Below are 24,172 nucleotides of genomic sequence, written 5' to 3'. Positions count from 1 at the left end.
TAATCTCATATTTCTTCTCCTCTGTTTCCTGTGATTTTAAGCTTCACTGAGTGGGGAATAAACTTCATGATCTGGGAGTACGATCTGGGGGGGGGAGTGTTCTGGTCACACACTGCCTTTCAACTGGGAGAGCTTCTTTTTCTGACTGGGGGTGCGGTGGTTAACTTTCAGCCAGTGGGCTTCCGTCTTCTCAGTTAGAATAACAGGTGGCACACAAAAAAATGATTATGAGTTATTTTATTTCAACGCCAAATGGTTAACAGTACGTTGCTGTTTCAATACATGGCTGAGTAAACAGGGCAACATTTCAAACTCACACACCCTGCTTCTCCACCCTCCTGACCTGTGATGCTGAACCAGTGGGGTTTGAAAACTGGAACACAGGAGCCTCCACCGTTTCAAACAGAGCTGTGGGGCTGGAGCTGTGCAGTTTCAGATGCAGGGCTATCCCCTGATTTTATGAGCTACCTGGGGAGAAAGAGACAAACACCCAGACATGTTCTCGCGTGGAAACACCTGGGAGTCTGTTCTCCTCCCGTCTATTGTTTTTCCAGCACCCAGCTCCCACTATATTCCCAAAGGAAAAGGCGGTGTAAACTTTGCACTGGGTTCTTCTCCATCATCGGATGGGGGCTGAAGGAGGATGTGCTGGACTCCGGTCCTGCGCTCCAATATTGGAAAACAACAATAAAAACCTCCCCAGTTCGGCGTTGTATTAAATCCATCATGCGTACAGTACGAGTGCAACACGCTGAAGGAGGGAGAGGTACAAACATGGGTTGGCACGGACGCGCCTGCAAGGTCACCGGCCAAGTGCCGGTGCCGGGGGAGAAATCCTGGTTTGCAGGCTGTCCGAAGTGGGCGGTGATTGGGGGACGGATTAGCGTTCTCTCTGTTAAAACTGGAGTGGTGCGCTTTAAGAATTACGGCTCGGAAACGGGGAAGGGAGGCGGGCTCTGAGGAGGAAGTAGGAAACCACGGATATATAGAAAAAATGGGGGTGCAGGTTATGGTGGAAGAGGCGCCGAGGCTCTGTTTCCGGCTCGTAGAGGCGTGTGGGGGAGCGGGGCTGCGGTGTTGTCAGTCAGAGCGCCGGCGGCTCCCCTCCCCTCCACCCGCTCGCTCTCTCCGGTTACATGACGGGGACGCTGGCGAGGCTGGCGATGCCGCAGAAGTTGTTCCGGTTCCGCGCCATCAGGATGTAGCCCTTGTGGCCCCAGTCCTCACCCCAGCTGCGGCAGAAAGAAAGAGAGGAGGGAGTGAAAAGGGGGGGGGGTTTGGTGTTCCGAGTATTTTCTACGCCTATAAAACCTTGCTCTCTGCCCGGGCTGGAAGTCGTTTGCCCCGGGTTTGAGAACAGCCCGTGTGGGGCACTGAGCGGGTCGGCTGGCCCACCTGTTCTTGATGATCCAGTACTTCTTGCCCTTGGGCGTGGCGCCGTAGCCCACCGCCAGGACGGCGTGGTTGATGTCGTCCTTGTTGCAGTTGCGGTCGTAGTACACTCCTGGGAATAAAAATACACACACACAGGGCAGAGCCGATCAGGTCCCGCCCTGTCTTGGAGATGGCGGCACATTCCCCCATCTTTCTAGAACAAAGACTAAAAGACTAAGACTTAGATTTAAACTTAGACTAAGACGGACTTAAATTTAGACTTGGAGTAAATCAGGCATGCTTTTATTCCAGGGCTGTAGTGAGACTGACGGCCGCCGCTCGTGGGCGCCTCCCCCAGCCGTGCCCAGCGGCCTCGCGGACTCACCCCTCTTGTAGAACTGGAAGCTGTAGAGGGTGGCGTCGATGCCCACGGACACCGGGCCCATCTTGGCCACGGCGGCCTGCAGCGCCTTTTCGCTGCCCTCGGGGATCACCTTGTAGCCCTTGCAGCCGGTGGCCCGGCCCGTCTTGTTGTAGGCACACTGCTGGTCCTGCCGCGGGAGTAGAGATCTGGGGGTTATTCCTGCATGGACAGCACCTGACCGAGCCAGAGAGGGGGCGCTGCCGCCTCGTACCCGGACCCCGATAGCTTTTTAGGAGCTCAGCACAGCCAGGCCTGGCCAGCACTGAGGTGGGAGAGGTCCAGGGAAAACCAGCTGCCGTAAATGGTGTTGCTGGGCCAGTAGGTGGCGCTCTTGCCTCTGAGCCAGAATGACCATGATACCTGTATGGTGACCTGGGATACTGACCTATCAGAGGTACCGACCTGCCGATAAGACTACGTCCTGCAGTCCTCACTACTTTGTCATTGTAAGAATAGGAGTGTCCTGACTTATGACCTCCCTAACGTACCCAAAGCAATTGAAGCAATTTCTTGTTCTTCCTGAGCTGTGGTTGTAGTGGGGCTGCTGCAGCAGAATGGCTGCTGTGCTTCACCTGCCAGTAGCAAAGTCTGGATTTTATATCTGGGGTGGCAGAGGGGTGGCAGGGACTGCTATGGTGGAGGGAGGGGGGATTTTTAAATGACATTATTTGCCCTCTGAAATGGGACGGACTGCTGAAGGGGGTCCTGCCGGTGACCCCTGCTGGACACCGGGGGCGCAGCGGAGCTGAGACGCAGCTCTCCCTAAACATGCTAGGAAAGATCTACAGAGACCCAGCTGGGGTGGCGAAGTCATATTTAAAGCTGGCAACTGCCACCCAGTGACTCCCCTCCTTCCGGGTTGGCCCCTGCCACCTGCGCCACCTGGAGATGAATGGCTGCCCTGCGCCACCTGGGTCACCACATCAGCGGTGTCTCACCTCAGTGCAAGGCTCTTTGGGATGAAATGTGCTTTATAAATGCAAACAAAACCGTCAAGCGGTCACATCGAGCCATTCCTTGAATCAGCAGAGAACACCTGCTTCAATCGCTTGAGTGGGGCTGCTTGTCCCATGCTCCCACAACCCTCTGTGTAAAGACATCTCCTGTTCTCAATCTTAAATGCTCTTGTCTTTAGATTCACGTGGCCCCAGGTCCCAGAGATGACTTCAGAGGAGAGACCGTTTGATATTGACTTGGTGCTTTTCAGGATTGTTGAGGGCTTTCTCTGGGCGATTCCCTTTCAGTACTGTATGTTTTTACTGTGACAGTTATTTTCACCCCCTCTGATTCTGCTCCTTTTTTTTTTGACAGCCACCCTTGCTGGGTGGGCTTTAACCGGAAGTGCGTCATGCATTTTCGGCGGTCTCGGTCTTCCGGCCGGCGGGCGGGGCTCACCTCTCCCATGTAAGGGTAGGACTCCTCGGAGTCGATGCCGCGGTTGGTCATGACGTACTTGAAGGCGTTGGTCATGTAGCCCCCGCCGCAGCCGTCGTTTTCCTTCACGCAGTCCACCAGGTTCTGCGGGCTGAGGCTGACCAGCTGGCCGGTGGTCTTCTTGAGCTGGCCCTCCAGCGCCCCGGCCGAGCTGAACGCCCAGCAGGAGCCGCAGGAGCCCTGCAGGGCACAGGGAGAGCGGGTGAGAGTCATGCACTCACCCATAACTCCCCACTGGCTTGCTGGGATCACGCAAAGGTCTGAATGGCTTGAAACCTCCTGATTTTCCACTTCCGTCTTTTTACATTTGTGCTAAGGGAGGGCGCTGCTCTTAACAGTTCCCTGGATCGCCACTAGAGGGCGGGGGAGTTCTGTTCTGCTGCGCTTGGCTGCTCGCGGTCAAGCCTTCTCAGCAGGCTACACTGTTCAGTGCTTTTCTGTCATAAACAGCAGACATCCATTTTCTGACCTCTACTTCCAGGGAAGGTACACCCTGGGCGGGACACCAGTCCACCGTAGGGCAGACACAGACTCACTCACGCCAGGGCCGATTTTTCACTGAAGCCAATTAACCCACCAGCACGGTCTTTGAACTGTGGGAGGAAATCGGAGCATCTGGAGGAAACCCAGGCGAACTCGGGAAGAACGTGCAAACTCCACACAGATAGCAGCCGAGGTCTGGAGTTGAACCCAGGGCGAGGCAGCAATGCTAATAATGCTGCCCCCATAATAACAAAATCACTGATCACTGCGACCTTAAACAAGGCTGTTATAATAACGGGGAGATCGGAAAAAAAAAAGGAGAGAGTGTTTACGTATAAGGATGCTCATTTTTCTTGTGAGTTGGCACCCTATTAACTTTCTAACTCTTTCACCTCTGGTATGACCTACCCCATGGCAGTATAACACCCGCCCTGGAGGGGGCGCTGTGTCTGCAGGATGTCTCAGCTAGGAGAAACTGTCGAATTGGCCCAGTTAAGCCTACGTTCTGAAACGGTTCTGATCCCCGGCTTCCTCGGCTGTACCTGGTTCCGGACCGGGGTGACGTAGCCCAACTTTCGGTAGTCGATGGCCTTGGGCAGCTTCTGCATGTCGTCAGGGATGTAGGTGTCGCTGGAATTCCGGAACATGGGAACCTGGAGCCCCATCATCTTCTCTGCCACCTCCTCCGAGGTCTGAAAGGAAGGGGGCGCACAGAGGATGGGTGACGGACTAGACTTGGGGTTCCCAGTGCTGGTGACCCCGACACACCTGCTGGGGTTCATCCCAGCCGAGTCAAAACCTGCTTTGACTTCAGAGGAATAAGATCAATTTGAGCTGTTTGCTCTCAGCTCTTCCACCTATTGGAGCTTTAACCTGAAATTTAAGTGAAATAAATTCCCAAGATTGTGAGTGGATACAATAAAGCAACTGCTTAGTTCAATTAAGGCTTCGATTATCTAATGAAGGGGAGCTGGAATGAAGACTAACAAGTGTGAGGGCACCCGGACCAGGATCGAGAACCCCTGGGGTGGGATGATCGATGCCGAACCACTAGATCTCTGTCTGCGTTGATTTGGAAAGGTGGGAGCTCAATTAAGTGCATCATCACAAGGCTTTAGTCTTCATCACTACAGTGGCAGATACCGATGCGGTACTGAGCTGTAGATGCAAGAACACAGAGCTCCGCACACATGGAGAGAGCTGATGCGATATTGGTGCGATTTGAAGTTTCACAGGAATGTGTCTGCAGGTCTCAGCTAAGGCCTGCATGTGAGCTGAACTGGCAGGCCTGTCTTTTCCTCCTGCTGCGTTAGGGTTGGCTGTACTTGCTGTGCATCATCCTCGTCTTTGCTGAGGATGTGTTGGCCGTGACCAACAGATTCTCCCTGGCTTTCAAAAGCCTGGAAGATCTGTGCGATTCTTTTTCTTTCTTCTCCCCGGATCTGTGAAACACTCCCTCATCCGTGCGAGGCCTTATGATGTGCGCGTGTTGCAGTTCGGCGAACCCAGGAGACACGTCATCTTACCCCTGATTTTCACGCCCCTCACTGTGCTTCGTCACAAGACCTGTGGCCTCGGACCAGGGGAGGAAATCGAGTGACAAAAGCAGCAGATCTTCCTTAAGATCACTGCGAATATATATATAATCACCCATCCGTTTTCTAATCTCTTCTTCTAATTCAGGGTCACATTAGAAGACCCTGAGCCTATCCCAGCAAGCAATAGGAGCCAGGCAGGATACACCCTGGATGGGACGCCAGTCCGTCACAGGGCAGACATACACTCACACCACGGCCAGATTTGCCAGAAGCCAGTTAGCCCCCCAGCGTGTCTTTGGACTGTGGGAGGAAACCAGAAAACCCAGAGGAAACCCAGGCGAACACAGGGAGAACATGCAAACTCCACACAGACAGCACCCCAGGTCAGGACTTGAATCCAGGTCCCCAGCGCTGCAGGGCAGCAATATTGACCATTATACCACTACGCCACCCTTGACAATATATTCACCTTTGCATTGCTATTACTGCTAGTCTTCTATTGTATTGTTGTCTTGCATTGCAGCACTTTTTGGACTTTTCAAAATAGGGCCTAAAGTCTAAGGGGGAGGGGGTCACCGATCGGGAATCTAGTGTACCATGTCTCCGAGGTGGTTCATGCCCAGCTCGTAGGAGTGGATGCCCAGCTCGTACTCCCTGTTGTGGGCTTCGATCAGCAGCATGTTCTTGTCCCAGATGGAGCGGCGGATCGTCTCCTCGCCCTGCAAAATCAAAGGGCAGGTGTCGACACTCAGCTTTCACCGGCTTTGTGCAAGAGGTTGAATGGGTCTGTCAGTCATGGGGCTGCAACATTGATCAGTGCATCAAAATGTCTTTTTATGGATAAAGAAAGAGTCGCGCACTGGCACTGTAGTTTTATTGGTTAATTAATAGTTGTTAGAACAGGTAAAAAAAAACAGGTAAGATGAGAAATGATCTCTTTAAGTATCCTGGGGAAAGCTAGTCAATTCTCAAATTATCTCAGTCATTATCAGTGGGATATATACTTCTGTGTGATCAGACTATTGCAAAAGCTTGCATCCAAATGCATGGGCATCACCAAATTTCTATTTCTCACACTGAAGGGGGACAGTCTATTAGTATAGTTGAATGATACAGGCTCTTGACTGACTCATCCTGAATAGGTGCTAATCTTTAGTGTAGATTGAGTTCTACAGTCCAGAGATCACTGGTCCAGACTGGGCCGGATCACACTTTAACCCTACAGTCCAGAGATCACTGGTCCAGTCTGGGTCACACTGTAACCCTACAGTCCAGAGATCGCTGGTCCAGTCTGGGCCAGGTCACACTGTAACCCTACAGTCCAGAGATCACTGGTCCAGTCTGGGTCACACTGTAACCCTACAGTCCAGAGATCGCTGGTCCAGACTGGGCCGGGTCACACTGTAACCCTACAGTCCAGAGATCGCTGGTCCAGTCTGGGCCGAGTCACACTGTAACTGTAACTTGAGGAGTCAGTTTTGATGATAGCTCAATTTTGTTTCGGATTTTCACGATCTGGTCTACCTAAATCCATCCATCCGTTTTCTACCCTCTTCTTTCAGTTCAGTGTCGCGGGCGAGCAGGAGCCTATCCCAGAAAGCAACGGGTGAAAGGCAGGGTACGCCCTGGATAGGATGCGAGTCCATCGCAGGGCCCACACAGACACACACACACACAATTTTCACAGAAGCCAATTAATCTACTGACGTGTCTTTGTACTGTGGGAGAAAACCCACACAAACACAGGGAGAACATACAAACTCCACACAGACAGCACCCCGGGATTGATCCCAGGGCCCTGGTGCTATGAGGCAGCAAAGCTAACCACTGTGCCACTGTGCTACCCAGTCTTCCTCTATTTCTCTCATAATTCAGCTGGTGAAGCATGTTCTGACTTCTCCACCTTGTCCGCTGCAGTGGGTCTGCAGATGGGCTGCTGTGTGCCACCCAGGTGGGCACTGTACTTCAGCAGTGGATGATATTCATCCCTTCCTACAAGTAAAACACTTTGGGATCCTTTGAGTTGAAAGACGCTATATAAATGCAATTGATAATTATTCTCCCCTCAAAGAAATGCAGGGAAACACAAAACCTGCTTTACTGAATAACCTGCCTTTAGTTTGAACCAGCAGACACACATCCTCTTCCCAGTGGCTGAGCAAGACCTGCAGCGCCCCAAAACACTTCGACTGAAAGAGGAAATTCACGATGCCGTTTTAAAAACACTTCCCTCTTTGATGACAGCGTACGTGGAACTGAGATCAGTCTTGGCCACATTTACAGTAAGTAACCAGCAGGTTCTGTTTAGTTGTTTTAAAGGAGACAGATACCGTAAATTTCATGAGGTGCCACTATGACTTTCAGATGTCACTGGAGTACTGCTACCCTGGTAGTCAGATTCTGATTCTGAGTTCAAGAATGTTTTCAGTTTTTTTTATTTTGATTTCCAGCCACATAGGATGAATCTGTGTGGCTCTAATGAGTCAGAGGTGAGAATTTGCAGTGATCAGTTCTTTTTTCACTTTTGAGGGAAAAATCTCTCTTCATCCCTGTTATTTCTGGTAAATGTGTTTGCCTCTGACCCTACAGATGAAATATGATTAGGAGAGATTAAAGATAGTTATGGGGCTTTTCCCCCATTCTTGGAGCTCTGTACTTCCTCTTTGTCAAGCAGACAAGCTTGAAACAGAGTCTCAGTGGAGCAGGTTGTGATTTGAAAAGGTCCTGCGAGTTTCCTCACTCTGCTTCAAGACCATTTAAGACCCCTGCAATGCTGGGAAATGGCCTGTTACCCATCAGGGCCAATCCGGAGCAAAGCCGGGGCTCATTAATGATGACTGACCATGTCTGTTCGAGACCCTGCAGATGCAAATACCATCCCATTGCAAAATTCATTCTAGGCGTTGCAACGTCAAAGACTGTCACCCTTCGGCCATTACGAAGGGAAATTGGGAAATCAAGCGATTCTGAAAAGGTTTTAAAGCAATGGTTGCATCTGTCCCACTCTCCTAGCGCACACCTGACTGCTGAGCCCCTCAATGCGCGTCCGGCCCCCCATGCACAGCTAGGAAATTCTCCATCCTGTCGGCAGCAGGTTTCAGACTGGAGGGCTTGATCAGCAGCCCTGTCCCGTCCGGCCGAGCTGTCACCTGATTCGCTCGAGGTCAGGCCTAGATCGGGGTCAGGGGTTACTGATCCACTGGGTTTCCTGTGTCCCTTGAAACTGGCAGCAGTTCAGTTAATTGAGGAGGCAGGAAGCGATTCACCTAAATGAAAGTCATGAACTGAAGCTCGGGAGGGATCACGACGACCAGTCACCCACCTTATCACCATCCCCACCAAACTAGCTACATGAACCAAACTCAAATGCCTCCCTCCCTCCTCAACCCTGTCTCCGTCTGTCCCCCGGTTCACGCCGCTCGAAAGGGGTTCCAGCCCCAGGGGGCCCCCCGCGAACCGAGCCAGTTAAGCCAAACGTTTCTCCCCAAGCATTCACAAAGCCCTCAGTCCTTGGCTGCTGTGGTCCTCAGGGAGACCTACACTGGATCAGTGCAACACTTCTCTCCAGCCAAGAGCCGTTCGGACCTTGACATGGGAGAACATACTGGATTCCGGACGCTGGGGTCCGAAGGTGGGCTGACCTGTTCCAGGTGCCCCTTTTGGGGTCTGTGGTTGTTAAACACAACCAGGTCTGGGGGAGCCCCGATCCAGGTGGCATTTCCACTTTGGATCATTCCGACCTTAAAACCCGAGAACGAGGCGCTACCGTGCTTCATCAATTTCCCTACGGGATTAATAAAGTATTATCTATCTACCGTACTCCAATTTAAGCTTCATTATCCCCTACCCGCCAGTCTGAAGCTACGGCTGATCTGAAGAGGCCGAGATCAGATCGAATCGCGTGTGGGGAGCCGAGGAGTGGTCAGCCCACCGACAGGGGGTCAGGGGACTCACCAGGCCGTTGTACTGCCTCCTGTAGGTCATCTTCCAGCTCTCCCACTCAGAGTCCAGCCACTCCTGCTGGGAGGGGTAGGCCAGGGCGCTGGCCATCAGCAGCAGGACTCCTCCACACAGCAGCATTCTGGGAGAAGGAGGGAATCAGGAGGCGGGGTTACTTGTCAGCCATGTGCAGCGTGTCGGTTCTCCAGCGACCTTCCCTCATTTAACCAGGGGCAAAGGTTACAAATGCATGGTGACTGTTCGACCCACCTAGCTCTCTTGCCTACTAGTAACATCAGGTGGCTTTTCTCCTCGCAGTCAAGGTTTGTCCACGTGGCTGGGCAGCTTGTTCCAGACACCCACCACCCTTAGCGCAAGGAACTGCCTTCTCTTCTTTGTCTGAATGTGCTTTGATGAAGTTGCCACTTGTCTAATCTGGTTCCATTTTTCACTATTGATTTTACAGAAGTCCGGTGAATTGACTTGGTCCAGGACCTCTGAGGAATTTGAACACTGGAATGATGTCTGCTCATCATTGTCTCTCAGCTTTTCGCTGGGAGTTCAGTTACTGTATGTGACACAATAGGTCAAAGGCGCTGCGGACAGGTCAGTAAATTATTCTGTCGGTTCTTTGATAACGACAAAGCGCTCGTCGTCATTTGCAGAAGTTTTCGTTCCTATTACCTCTATGATACACGAGATAGAAATTATTTTACTGTTACACTGTACGTTCGAAGAGGTTTTAATGACATTGCATTGCGTTTTACACCAAAACACCCCTCATTAGAATTCGCTTCCTGAATGTTGAGTAAGCAAAGCGACGAGGTTGGTTTAGATGAACTGAAGTTAGGAACTTAAAAAAAAACACACTAGGAACTGAAAAAACAAAGAAACGAGAATGTGTGCGTTTCGGCGCACGACGATTTTACAGGACAGTGAAGTCGTAGTGCTACGCAAAAAAAAAGTTATTTGAAACCGCAGTAGCTAAGCGCACAACTGCATTTTCTCAGCGTTTATATATAAAAAATCTGGACTTCGGCGCTATCGGATCTTTTTTTCACGTCTCGCCTACTCCTTGTCGCTGCGAGGATGTATTCTCCCAACAAGCTGCAGCCCTCTGTCTTGCACAAAACAGTGACGGGATTCCTTATACAGTACATAAAATAATGACTGTGTATTTTGTGTTTTTTCTGTCTATGAATTTGCATAGACAGCAGTGCAGATTTAAAACAGTCCCGATACTGGAATGAGCTTTTCCTTCGGGCGTAGGTTCGTTTGTTTCCAAAGGTGTAAAACTAAATCTGCGTCAGAGGAATCGCAAGTTTCCTTGTGTTTTTTTTTTAAATAATGAAACATGTTTATTCCGGTGTTTATGATAAACTGGTTTTGAATAGTTTACAGCTGGAAATAATATTTCTACCGCATACCGGCGCCTGCGGTCACAGGTTGATATCGGCGGGGGTTTTGCTCTGTCGTCATTTCTAACGCTGTAATTCGATTTTACACAGCAGCCAGCTAATATTCCAGATGTTGACCCACAACAGCCGTGTAAGACCGAGTTACTTGTGGTCTTTATGCCCGACTTCATAAGAACCACTCACGCTAAACCGCCGCCGATCAGCGCTAAAGCTCTTGTCGTTTCGAACTGTACAGTGCAGTGCACGACTTTTTAAAGACGGGTCCAATTTCTTTTGTGTGATTTGCAGAAAATGCATTTCATGTTCGAGTGAGACGGTCGGTCCTGCCTTAAAGTAAAATAATCTAGGGGTTTAATATTGTACTGTAACAACCGTAAGACTCTCGGCTTCTTCCCAAACATGTAGCGCATCTTTCAGGAGTAATGGATCTGTCTGGTGTTTTGTATTTAAGAGTCGTAAACAATTTCGTCTAGAAAATCACTCACTCACACTTAATTCGCGTGTTACCCTCCGCAAAAACAAGCCAAATACCCAGTTAAACATCCGACCTTTCGGTTTCGGTGAGACTTACCACTTGGAAACCTTGTTAATAAACAGTTAAAATACAGTCACACTTCCTAAAAAAAGGGAGACCCGCTCCTTGAAAAGGGCTGCCCTGTTGTTCACATTTAAGGAGCAGTCGTGGCAAATAAACTTTACCTGAGTCTTCCCGGCTGGAGTAGGAGGCGACGGTAGGGGCTGTTCCTGTCGGTTCTGTGCAGCACAGTCGGAATGAAGCCGCTATATATGCACGGCGGATTTCAGGAAGTTTGTATCCGAGCCAGGGGGTGGAAAAACTGTGTTCTAGGGAAGTGACATCCCATATGGTGTCGATTAACTCCTGTGGAAAACAAAGAGGTCGGCCGCGCCATTTTTCTCGAATTCAACCCGAGTGTCGTGTTTTAAAAGTTTTTTTACGCGCATATTTGTGCTTTATATCTCCCAACCTTAAAATAAAAAAAAACACATTGACTTTTACTTTTGGTTTCGTAAACTTGTGTGACTTGTGATAGTTCTACCGTTAAAACTTTGATTTCTGAACCGCCAATTGACAATCAATAGGAACCTGGTTTTCAACTGGCCTTGCAGCGTCTTCTGTATGGAGTTTGCATGTTTCATATGGGCCTCGTGGGTTTTGTCCGTTGACCTCCCACAGTCTAAAGACCTTCTCTGTGAGTTAACGGTGTTGCTAAGCTGCGCCGGCCTCCCGCTGGCGTGCGTGTGTGCGAGGCGATGGAGTGACGTCTTGCTCGCACCCTGCGCCCTGGTCTGGATTCTGCTCCGACTCCTCCCGACCCTCAGCGCAAAGACATTTCTGATAACAGTTGTATAGCCAATCAATAATCAGCGTTAACGCCGTCATGATCGTAATCGTTTTCGAAAGACGAATTTCTGCCGTATGATCGAAGAGCGCTTTATCAGTGTGTGCTGCCCTTCACCCGTGATTGGAGCCGTATGAGTACAAGTCAGCAAAGTTACTGACATTAGTTCTATACGGCCAGAGGATGCCCGCACTGCTTTACGCAAAGAGTCGTGGGGGTCGTGAACAAGTCTCCCTCGCCCTGCTGTTGGAAGAGTTCTTCTACAGAGAAGCCAAACTCACTAGGCGCCCTGAATGGCGTACTCTCGTGTGTAACCCTGGTATTACTCGTATTCCTCAATATCCTATCCTGAATAGGCCCTACCAGAGGGTCTTGGGGGGATATTAAATGTTTCAGGTCAGCTTGGGTAGCCTGCGAGCAGAGCCGAATTACTTTAATGATCTACTTCGGTAGCTGTCGTAAACGGAGCCGGGAGAAACCTGGAAAAAGCTTTACGGTAGCGGGAGCTGAGAGACTTACAAAGTGTTACGTCTGAGCTCATGTACAGTACTTGACTGCAGTTGTCATAATATTACAGTCACCACATCGAGAGCTGAACTCGGCTTCCGCTGCTGTCAGGAAAGAAGTGCTTCTTGCGCTCAACTTAGGTCCGATGGCCCTTGTGCTGCCGGGCCTGGATCCGGACTGCTCGGATCTTCGTCTTTGCGGGCACAGCTCATAGACCCCCGTCAAGCATTCCGCCTGGGATCTGGGAATGCCCCTGGAACAGAGAGCACCGAGGTGGGGATTTTGTCACGATGCAGTTTCCAGTGTTACTCAGACCCCTATGGCCCAGGAGACATGTGTCAGCGCTCGATGTATATCACAGGCTCCCAGCTGTCCCGTGATGTTTCATATACAGTGCCACTCACCCCCTCCCTGACGGATTATCAGACACTGCTGCCGCGTGTCTCTCGAGTAGATGACGTCACTTATCGAAGAGATTCTGATACAGCGTCTCGGGGATCGTCTCCGATAGGCAATAGATTGTATCCCTCAGAAATAAAAGACACCTGAAGAAGAAACCATACCCCAAACATTGATTATGTCTTCTTTTTAACCTTTCAAAGTGAAATTAATTCATTCTTGTTCCAGAATCGACAGACTCGGTATGATGTGTAAATCTACGAGACATTTGAAGTATATATACAGTATATATCTGTAGGAATGCATGCCGTATGACACGTGGTGCATGCAACGCTCTATGTCTTTAATCCTGCCCAACAAAATGAGTTATCTTGTTCTTTCATGTGTAATGCTCACAGGTCTTGTGCATCGCCTTAGAAACTGAGCAGAAATAAGCGGGTGCAGGTACGCGCATGTGTACAGGTTTGGGAAAATGCAGCTGTGATTGTTAAGCATGTGATAAACTATTAGATTTAAATTCGCAAACATAAAGGTAACAATAAAGAAGCTTAAAATATACACGAATTAAAATAGTGACTGACAATGTGCGATTGATGGAACTGCTGTTCGATGACCTTTCAGTTCTGGAAATGTCGTTTCAACTCTGCCCACCCCCCCTAGTGTCCATCTCCCGGCATTACAAAGCAATCTCCGCGGCCTCTTTTTAAAAAAAACAAATCATGTGCAAAAACAGCAATTCGGAGGCTGTAAAAGACATTTCTGTCTGTGTGATGGATTAACAAATCATGAATGCTACTATTGTGTGATCTAAAGCCTGTGAGTATATTTCATTAACCGAATTAACTCGTGAAAACTTTTAAAAGATTTTTAAATTAAATTAAGCGTGGCTAATTTCTCGATTAGGTTGGATTTTGGGAGAGGCTTTTTGAGGCCATTTACGTTTTGGAGTTTAGTGGCAAACGCCTGCAAATGTTCTGCAGACCGGTGTTCCTCTAATTACAGTCTCATTATTTTTTTTTGAAAGTTCTGCGATTACGATGTATTTCGCATAATTGTGTTTCAGTGTTGTTGGTGAGACAATAACAGTAAACGTGCGCAACTTGTGCAAATTTTGAACTGCAGATTCGATTCGGTCGCCTCACAGAGCTTTACAAGATTCACAAGAAATAAAACTTAAATTTGTTTTAAAAAATCCCAATTTTACTAGGCAAGAGGAGAACAAATTATCATTTACTAACGACGACCTAGAGATACATGTACTGTATACAGGCGATCGTTCACCAGAGGAATTAGGAGTCTACAGTCCTGAGCAGCTTCTTCAGATAAGAAGTTGGATAAATTTGATCTAATGCACGGTACATAAAGAAACCGCATAGCAACGTATTTGTCGAAAGACTTATACTTATAGCAAACTTTCATTATACATCAATAGCTTTTACCTATATGTACATATCAAATTTATAGTAGTTCAGGTGGGTAGCATGCGTAGGCTGCAAGTGAACAAGTAACAGGTTTATTCCATTCTGAAAAGAGAAGAAAGAAAACAACGTTTTGGCTGTGGAGCCTTCTTGGGCTGTGAAGAAGAAGGCTCCACAGCCGAAACGTTGTGTTTTCTTCTCTTTTCAGCATGGAATAATCCTATTACTTGTTCCTATAAAGTTTATAAACGTGGAAGGTTTTCCGGGCACAAAATCGGACCAGTCCTCTCCCTCTTGATTCTGTTACAGGTAATTTTAGAACGGAAGGGTGATGGAGGGAGTTTTCAGTGACTCTGACCTGCCTTCTGGGTGTGAGCTCATCACAGCCCCGCTGAATCAACGGTTTCCTCTGGTCTTGGGGCCGTGACACAGCGACAACCTTGACTCAACGTCAGTAGGTCATTTCAGCTGCAGGGCTCATTCCTTCTTCACTGCGGGTCACTGTACACGGCTGCCTGGCTCTCCGGTCACCCGGAGTCTGCCTGTTCACGCACATCCGCTGACTTAGGTCACTATCACACCGGCAGGGGGCGCCACTCAGGCAATACCACTCTTTATTAAAGGGATGGCTGACGCCGATCCAGGAGAGCCACAGTCCAGTAGTTACTACGGGCTGGGCTTTTTTTCCCCTTTAAGTGCTTCTAATATTTGCAACAGCTATTGCAGTTAATTAAATAATTAAGTGCAAAGTGCAGCATTCATTTCAGGTACTCATTCCTTATCAGACCTTAATGACTGATTTGAACTAATTGAGTGGGTGAGAAATCAAAATTCATCTCTTAATTCCCATGTCTTAATGAGGTCCTAATTGAAAAGCATCTTCCAAACACGCAGGAACTTAGGCGCTGGAGGGTTGGAACAGTCTATCCACGGCCATGGGCCCGCCCCCTACTGGCAAGAGATGGAACTGCAGCCGGAGCTCCAGCGGGCTGCCATTGGGCTCGATTTCCAGACGGACATGATAAGGGCCCAGGTTGTGAGCAGACTGCTCTGGATGTGATGTAGCCATCACACGCTCCTGATTTATTGCTCTGTTGTGTTTGTTGTCGTACTGTGCCACGCCCATTGCAATTACTGCGCCATGCGTATTCGGGGGCGACACCTCGTTCTGCAGAAGCTTGGGGGTGTCAGAAATGGAGTGGAACCAGAGACGTTGTTCTGTGAGCCTGTGTGTGCTGCTCCTCTGCAAATTGCAGATCATCATGAGCAAAGATTCTGCTGAAACCTCACCAGCAGTCTGAATTGCTCCAACATGACTTCCAACCCCCTCCTCAACGCTCTCTGAACAATCATTTTGATTAGAGAGCTGATTACCTTGAGCAAAGACAAGCAGCACAAAACATGTTTGGCCAATGTAGCCCGTTTGGTAGTTAGCAGGCAGTTGATCCAAGTGTCCCACATAACAGACATCAGGGGATCGGCTTCAACCACATGGCAGGGCTGTTTGTTCCACACCCCCACCACCCTTTGTGTAAAACAGACCCTCCTGATCTCCCTTTTAAATGCTCTCCCATGTAGTTTCCTCTGGTAACCTTTGGTTAACGGTTCAAGGGTGGCGTGAAACAGACAAGGCTTGGAGATTTGAGAAAAGATGGGAATGTCTCTTTAACAGAAAAACATAAACTTGGATAATCTCTGCTCTAAATTTTAGCCTCTACCCTCGGGCCTTTAGAAACTATAAGTGTATTCCAACAAAAGTGTGAATGCTTAACTGCTATTTAAATCTTCTTCATTGCTAGCAATTGCTCTGTTTATGAGAACTACTTAACAGAAGTTTTGAGTCTGAATATTTTTCACAAAATAACGCAGCTAAACCTAATTCAAATGGATCGTTTTTTTTCCCCTTTCCTCAGAATCGTCGTTTTAACAGTGCATATTAGCCTTGTTGATGTTGTTTTTGGCTTGGATTAGCAGAGTATGCCAGAGACTTGGAGACGGACCCGACATCTACAGTAAACACAGATAAATTACAGTATTAGACAAGGGCCCGGCAAATATCTGTGAGTAAAAACTTCTGTTTCTAAGAGGCGTTTTTGTCCCGACTTCAATAACTTGTATATACACTTTGAAAACATGGATGTGACTTTTGGATCCCCTGCAAAAAAAAGAAGGGAGTGTTATTTGTGTGTCCTGCTGTTAAACCGATGTGTTTGACCCCCACTTCTTGAATCCACATCTGTTGTTGTGCTGCTGTGTTTCCTGTTTCACTACGGGGCAGAAAATCTTTTGGAAGCACCGAGCCGCCCCATGAGCCTCCGCTTCAGTCATATGATGTTTCCCATGATCGGGTCACGAGATTTCAATTTTAGTTTCGCGAAACGACCACAAAAAAAAAATCAGTTAGGGCGATTACATGACGTCATTGCACTGTTTTGACTCCCAACCCACGAAACGCGGACGTTCGGCAGAATTGCAACGCGCGTTATTTTTTTTACAAATCAAAATACTCCCAATAGTATTGCGAACTTTTTGAGCGTGTAGTTTGTCCACACGCATTCTTAGGCGCGGAGTTCATCTCATCTCCATTGAGAGCAGTGAGCGAAATTTAGTTTTTTTGTATTTTTATTTAAAGAACTGAAAGTAAGGGACTTAATAAAACGTTGTGCTCATAATTGTATCTGGAATTAAATGTTATAAGTCTTGCGTAAACTTTACACTTTAAGTGTATTCCAGCCTAGAGCACCTTTCTAAATACTCCCTTCAGAGCGCAGACACAGATTTCCGAATTTAAAATAAACAGGTTTAACTTCTCATTTATACCTGTGGGCATAACCCTGCTCGACAGAGGATTCTCCTGTGCGTGTGCACGTGTATTGTTTATCTGCGTGTTTTCTTTATATTTTCTGCTGCGTTAAAACAAATTGCCGCTTGGAGGCGTCCTCCACTCTGTCGCCGCAAGCCGTCTAATAAAATACCAATTTTATACTGGGAAACCTGTAATTACAAGTTCTGCTAAGAAAAGCGAGATGTATTTCTGTGCCGCTTAATTGCTGTTCTACAGATAAAATCGTTCTCTCATTGAAACTCTTTGATTAACTTCATTAATAGTAAGAAACGCCTTAGCCATCGTAAGAATGTGTCACCAATGTAATTAGTTCAACTTGTGTTGTTGTTCAGCGCACATGCTATCAGATACCTCCGGTTATGACACATCTGCCTCTCGGGGAGAGAGAGAGGTGGTTTAGTACAATGGCAATATTAATCTTTAATGAAGGGCCTTACAGACGCCTGGGTCTGAAGAAAAGCCCTGCTTTCTATTCCATGACTTTGAAATATTCATCAAGACTTAAACGACACTTAATAAACCGGTCGGTGACTTTTTCCGATGGCTGGTTTGACAGAGCGCGGCTTGTCAGATTGGTGACGAAGAATTCGGCGAACGACTCGGTAGTTTGATAGCTGTTGAAGAGAAAATAGACTGGCTTCAGGCGCTCGATGTATTCCTGTTGTGTATTCAATGCCGGTTTAGATCACATCTACTTTTAGTTTTGCTCTTTAGGTTGTTTAATAGAACATATCGGCACAGCGAAGTCTACATGTTACTTGAGGGAAAATGTGTTCGTGTTTACTGCTCCGGGTGGCGCTGTACACGGGAGCCTGTGCAACACCGATATGCTTCCCCAGTTTGTTTCCTCACCGTGAGGATTCTTACTAACTCTTTCTATGTGTCTTTTCCTCTCGTGGGTGTGTCTGTGTGTGTGTGCCCTGAGATGGACTGGTGTCCCGTCCAGGGTGTACCCTGCCTTGTGCCCGTTGCTTGCTGGGAAAGGCTCTGGCTGCCCTAAGACCGTAGGAGCAAAAGGATGGAGGCACTACAGGGGTTACTGCACCAGTCAGAAAACACAGGAAAAAAAGGTGAGAATTGTGATGCTAAAAGATGAGTCTTGGAAAAGTAATTTGTGTGAATTCCATGCATGTGATAGTTCTATAAGTAAGTTTATTTCTCCTTCCGTAAACTTTACCTCAGAAAAATAGGTTGTTTGCTATCTGAGCGACTCTCGTGCTGATTGTAGGTCACATACTGTACATAATGTAAATGGTTGACACAGCATAGTGCAGTTATGGATTCAGATTTTATTTAAATTGGAGTGAGCTGTCTGGTTTTTAAAATGGGCATTCTAGGATTCTTCTAAAATCCTCTGGATGGGATTTGGGAGTCAGTGAACCTCTAGGACCTATATAAACCATACAAGTTCAATATTCTGTCTGGCTTGCAGCCCTTTGTAAGTTAAGATCACGCCTGAATCATTACAACCTTTTACAGGCACAGTTTAGCCAGGCGTCCTTTCTGCTTTTTGAATTTGAACTTGGTTTTTCAGGCACACTAGTCATCATGGGAGCAGTCTGGAGCTTCACTCTTCAGTCACAGTCTCTCAACAGGCTGATGTATCTGGAGTCACTGAGCTGTCACATGCCGGGAGATCTCTGAGGCCGCTTGTCTCAGCAGGGTGAGGGTTAGTCACCGCCGATGGAAGTCAGCGAGCATGTGGCTGCATCTCATACTGTACCAGCCTAGTCCTTATATAGAGAACTAGGCCAGCTGCCAGCCAGAAACTGGTAAAAATAACAGAGAACATGATGTCATGTTTCTCGTGGAGCCCAGGTGAATCAGGGAGCAAAATGCCTGGTCAAGTCGTCTCTCTAGTTTTTTTTTTTCATGCTGTTTTTGTTCTCATGTCCAAAATACTAACAACCCCCCGGTCAAAAGGCCAGGCAAGGCTTGTCTGGACTGGAGGAGGCCGGAGACAGACTTTTGTCATCCCCCTTGTCCTGGACTATCCCCCAAACCTCAGCCTACCTGGACATAACAGAATGGCACAGTTCTTCACAAACACACCCCTGTTCTCACCACAGCCTCAGCTGAAGGACATGCACTGGAGACATGTGAGCTAGCAGGATTAGACTTGCTTTTCAGATCCTCAGGTAACACATGTCTATGCCCTGTCACATGACTGGACTTAACACAGACGGATCTAATAATGAAAGGTGTATCTTATAATATATACTGTATATACAGGTGTCTGAACAGTGTAAAGCAAAGCAGAGGACTAACTGGAAGTGCACTTGAAACCAAGAACAGCAAGCACTTCTTTACACAAATTTAATTACTTGGTTAATTAACATGAATGATCCGCTTAATACATGTAGATCATGTCTTCTGTAATACAGGTAGAAGGACAGACAGAGGCAGCTATAGGGTGGTGAACCTTTTGTCTGGAGTTTGTTCGCTCATCCTGTGTTTTTCTGCTTAGTGCTTCTGGGATAGTCTCTGGGGCGTCAAGAAACGAGCAGGTTTCCGATAAGGGACGTCTACAGTCAGACTGCTGCTGTGTGTGCAGTGACGAAGGCTGATCAGAGGGTGGCACTGTTGCATCTGGAGCAAAGCTCCTGTATCGCTCCAGTCCCGTGAATTTTAGAAGTCACTCATTTCTTTGGTTCAGGAGCACCTGTATGTCATACAGCCCCCGAGGAAAACAACAGCAATAAGATTCCTGAACCGAACAATCAATTACATTTCTTATTTTAACCCAACACCCATTCAAGTGATCGCAATCAAATTGTCCGCTGTCTTTAGAAGTGATTGACAGGTGATCAATAAAACCCCCTGGATTTTGAGACCTGCTCCCGAACCCAGAGCTGGAGACCCTTGATCTCGGCCCGAAAACACAAGCCAGCCCCCCACAAAGGGGGTCCGCGAGGACCGTGGAGGCTGCTGTTCTGTTGGCTGTAGTTTCTCTCAGGTTCTGTCCATACTTTGGGAATTTTAGGGTCTCAAAAGGCTTTTTTTAGAACATCGCGGTCAGAACTCAAAACAAGCTATAAACTCAATTCGGCATGAAGTCGCACTGCTCTAATTAAGGCCTGGAGAAGATCCTGTTTTTCTTGGATCAAGAGCACAAAAAAAGCAGGACAATTGCGTCCTAAATATTCCGTATGCCAGGATGCAGAGATTTTTTTTTCTTATTTGGAAAATGTTGGGGTTTTTTTGTGTGCAGCATGACCCAGTTTGTTCACAAAGTCTGTATTTTAAGCAAAAAGCCGCCGTTTAGAAGTCAAGAGAAGAAACCGCACACTGAAACAAATGTGACATGAGCGGAATGAAAAATGGAGATGAAACAAATGTAAAATCCCTCATTTCACTCTGTGGTGGAACTGCAGGAAAAAAAAGCTATTTGTGAACATATATGCTGATCTTTTGTTTTAATTAGAAATCATCTTTTATTTTTTTTATTAAAGATCCTACTGACTTGGATTTTCCAGTTGAAGGAGAGGACACAGAGGTTCTGCTCACCTGCCTGACCCTGCCTGCCCGCACATAATAATAATAATAATAATAATAATAATAATAATAATAATAATAATAATAATAATAATAATAATAATAATAGCTTACACTTATATAGCACTTTTCTGGACACTCCACTCAAAGTGCTTTACAGGTAATGGGGATCCCCTCCACCACCACCAGGGTGCAGCCCCACCTGGATGATGCGCCAGTCCTCTCCCCACACAGCAGCTCTCAGTGGGGAGGAGAGCAGAGTGATGGAGCCAGTTCAGAGATTATTAGGAGGTCATGATTGGTAAAGGCCAGGGGGGAATTTGGCCAGGACACCAGGGTAACACCCCTATTCTTTTTGAGAAATGCCCTGGGATTTTTAATGACCACAGAGAGTCAGGACTTCGGTTTTACATCTCATCCGAAGGACGACGCCTGTTTACAGTATAGTGTCCCCGTCACTATACTGGGGCATTAGGACCCACACAGACCGCAGGGTGAGCACCCCCTACTGGCCCACTAACTTTTCTTCCAGCAGCAGCCTTAGTTTTCCCCAGGAGGTCTCCTATTCAGGTACCGACCAGGCTCACACCTGCTGAGCTCCGGTGGGCTGCCAGCTGGGAGCTACAGGGTGGTGGAGGACACCAAACCTCAGAGAGGATCTGCCAGGAATCTGCCCCAGGCTCGAGCCTGCAACATGTGAGCACACAAGGCTCGGTCTGCACTCTGTGCCAGTTCAACTCTCGGGTTCTTCTGTGCCAGTATTGAGGGGATGCAGGAGGTAGCAGGTTATATGAAACTATGTGTTTCGAACCGACGACTTGCCAGGGATGAAGTGGAGGAGAACTGTGAGCCCCAGACAGATAGCAGAGGCTGGCTATCAACAACCTGGCCAGAGAAGGGTCCTTATCCCCTCATCCGCCTTAAGAAACATGTTTCACACAAATGGGGCTAAACGAGTTCTTTACATAAGCTGCAGAAAACATATATTCTGTTCCTTTGATCGTTGATGCACTGTTAAACTTTCAGGTGTGTGCTGGTTTGTAGTCTCTCCAGGTGAGCCCTGAGGGGTGGCAGACGATGAGCAGCCTCTACTGCAGCGGTGAAGAGAGCTGTTCGGTATCTGTAGTGTCGTGCGATCTCCTTCACCACAGAAGACATTTCTGCTGTGAGAGGTGGGTTCATTCTTCCCAGCAGGCTTGTTGGGCACAGGCTCAAATCCGTGTCTTGACAGCAGAAAGGATGTTGTCGTTTACCTCCCTTGTTTTAATTACATTAAAACCCTAATGGTGGAGCCCAGCCATCAAGAAGAAGGTCGGAGGAAAGAAGCTGCTGGGCTCTAAGCCATGAAGCAGTTAGGAAGAAGTAGGTCTGCTGGAATGAAGTCAGCTCCTTCTGGAGCTCTGTCAGTGCTGTAGGGGCTGTAAGTGTTGTTAGTGCTTTAGAGGCTGTAGGGGCTGTAAGTGTTGTTGGGGCTGTAGGGGCTGTAAGTGCTGTAGGGCCTGCTGGAGCTGTTGGGGCTGTAAGTGTTGTTGGTGTTGTTGGTGCTGTAGAGGCTGTAGGAGCTGTAAGTGTTGTTGGTGTTGAAGGGGCTGTAGGAACTGTAAGTGTTGTTGGTGCTGTAGGGGCTGTAAGTGTTGTTGGTGCTGTAGGGGCTGTAAGTGTTGTTGGTGTTGTAGGGGCTGTAAGTTTTGGTGCTGTTGAGGCTGTTGGTGCTGTTGGTGTTGTAGGGGCTGTAAGTGTTGTTGGTGTTGTAGGGGCTGTAAGTGTTGTTGGTGCTGTAGGGGCTGTAAGTGTTGTTGGTGCTGTAGGGGCTGTAAGTGTTGTTGGTGTTGAAGGGGCTGTAAGTGTTGTTGGTGTTGAAGGGGCTGTAAGTGTTGTTGGTGTTGAAGGGGCTGTAGGAACTGTAAGTGTTGTTGGTGCTGTAGGGGCTGTAAGTGTTGTTGGTGCTGTAGGAGCTGTAAGTGCTGTTGGTGTTGTAGGGGCTGTAAGTTTTGGTGCTGTTGAGGCTGTTGGTGCTGTTGGTGCTGTAGGGGCTGTAAGTGTTGTTGGTGCTGTAGGGGCTGTAAGTGTTGTTGGTGCTGTAGGAGCTGTAAGTGCTGTTGGTGTTGTAGGGGCTGTAAGTTTTGGTGCTGTTGAGGCTGTTGGTGCTGTTGGTGCTGTAGGGGCTGTAAGTGTTGTTGGTGTTGTAGGGGCTGTAAGTGCTGTTGGTGTTGTAGGGGCTGTAAGTGCTGTTGGTGTTGTAGGGGCTGTAAGTGTTGTTGGTGCTGTAGGAGCTGTAAGTGCTGTTGGTGTTGTAGGGGCTGTAAGTTTTGGTGCTGTTGAGGCTGTTGGTGCTGTTGGTGCTGTAGGGGCTGTAAGATTTGGTGCTGTTGAGGCTGTTGGTGCTGTTGGTGTTGTAGGGGCTGTAGGTGCTGACAAGTATCAGTTAATAATCTCCCGTAGTTATTCACAGGCATGTAAGTGATACAATTTGAAGGTGTTCTGTTTCAAATGCTTGTAATACCTGTTTTTTTCCCTCTTGACATGACTTGTCAGTACTCAGCCGTGCGTACCTTGTGTAATTGTCCAATGCTTCCTGCCTCTCGTCTTAACACACCCCTGTCTCCGCTGGACGTTGTCCCACCTGAGCTCTGAGTCACGAGGGCTAATGGAAGCTTTTAAGTAATGTTTAGACTTTTTGTTGACCTGTTACTGCACTCTTCTCTCTGTTTCTCAAATACTCCAACTTCTGGAGAATTGTTTCCAGCCACTCTGCCAGGAAGAAATTGAAGCTGCCTCTTCTCAGTTTTCTTATGAGGAGTTTGCTTGCTTATTTCTTAACAGGTGAGCAGTTTATAAGGAGCAGGTGGGAGTGACCGTGTATCACTCACTCCCCCATTGAAAGTGTCTTTTTTTCCTTCTGCAGAGGTCTGCTTCTTTCTTGTAGAGAAGAATACTTGTACTTGAACAAGTGGCAGGCGATAGGTACTGGATTAATATGATTAATTTAAAGGAGCAGCACAAAGGAACTAAGCCTCTTTAGTCTTGAACAGAGGGGGGGGGGTTAATAGTGATTTAAAATCCCATCCAACCTTCCAACAGCTGAAAGCACATTTAAAAAGATCGCTCCAATAGGAAAATGATATTAATTAGCCTGCGCTTAAAAGCTCCACTGGAGTAAAAAGCTGATTAAGGGGTTTGGCAGTAGAGTTGGCGGTATAGACTTGTGATCAAGATTTACCCCTTTGTCCTACCCCTGTCCCATTCTTCCACCCACTTCGTAGAACTGCCTTGTCCAGAACAGGATGGCGGGCCAGCCGGAGCCCTGCCCCTGTCCAATTCAATTTATTTAGTTTTGGAGCATCGCTTGGCTCCTTTCAAAGTTAAAATACCGTCCACTCCAAGTAAGTACAAATAAATCCAAATTTCATTTTTCTTTAAACTCACTGGGCTCAATGCCATTGAAACTCTTTAGGCCTGCAACATCCTCGCTGTTTTGTCCTTTTCTAATGACACACACGGTCTTGCCAGAACTGTTCTCCCAACAGCACTAATGGG

General features: G+C 47.8%; 2 protein-coding genes across 15 annotated transcripts in view; one reads left to right on the top strand and one right to left on the bottom strand.

Annotated features, from left to right (window-relative positions):
• lingo4b (leucine rich repeat and Ig domain containing 4b) overlaps nucleotides 1–24,172 on the top strand; it is a 64,327-nt gene that overhangs the window by 23,027 nt on the left and 17,128 nt on the right. For 4 of the 14 annotated variants that reach the window (XR_011183871.1, XM_069185408.1, XM_069185396.1 and 1 more), the window contains 8 exons: nucleotides 7,373–7,535; nucleotides 9,659–9,798; nucleotides 14,605–14,745; nucleotides 16,209–16,355; nucleotides 18,066–18,210; nucleotides 18,675–18,803; nucleotides 20,593–21,331; nucleotides 21,680–21,807. The gene's annotated coding sequence lies outside the window, so the exon portion shown is untranslated. Of the gene's footprint in view, nucleotides 1–6,819; nucleotides 6,872–7,372; nucleotides 7,536–9,658; nucleotides 9,799–12,548; nucleotides 12,752–14,604; nucleotides 14,746–16,208; nucleotides 16,356–18,065; nucleotides 18,211–18,674; nucleotides 18,810–20,592; nucleotides 21,332–21,679; nucleotides 21,808–24,172 lie in introns of those variants that run through there. The other 10 variants (XM_069185398.1, XM_069185401.1, XM_069185397.1 and 7 more) reach the window with 10 other exon arrangements.
• LOC102683074 (cathepsin K-like) lies at nucleotides 223–11,419 on the bottom strand. Its single transcript, XM_069185414.1, has 8 exons — nucleotides 11,310–11,419; nucleotides 9,208–9,334; nucleotides 5,850–5,972; nucleotides 4,258–4,407; nucleotides 3,194–3,412; nucleotides 1,760–1,925; nucleotides 1,396–1,504; nucleotides 223–1,232 (listed from the first exon to the last, which is right to left on the bottom strand). The coding sequence occupies exons 2-8, from the start codon at nucleotides 9,331–9,333 to the stop codon at nucleotides 1,133–1,135; spliced, it is 993 nt and encodes a 330-aa protein (XP_069041515.1). The 5' UTR covers nucleotide 9,334; nucleotides 11,310–11,419; the 3' UTR covers nucleotides 223–1,132.

Source organism: Lepisosteus oculatus, chromosome 27, assembly GCF_040954835.1.
Source record: "Lepisosteus oculatus isolate fLepOcu1 chromosome 27, fLepOcu1.hap2, whole genome shotgun sequence".
Taxonomy (NCBI): domain Eukaryota; kingdom Metazoa; phylum Chordata; class Actinopteri; order Semionotiformes; family Lepisosteidae; genus Lepisosteus; species Lepisosteus oculatus.
Note: the sequence above shows the minus strand (reverse complement) of the source record. Positions and strands in the feature narration are given on the sequence as shown.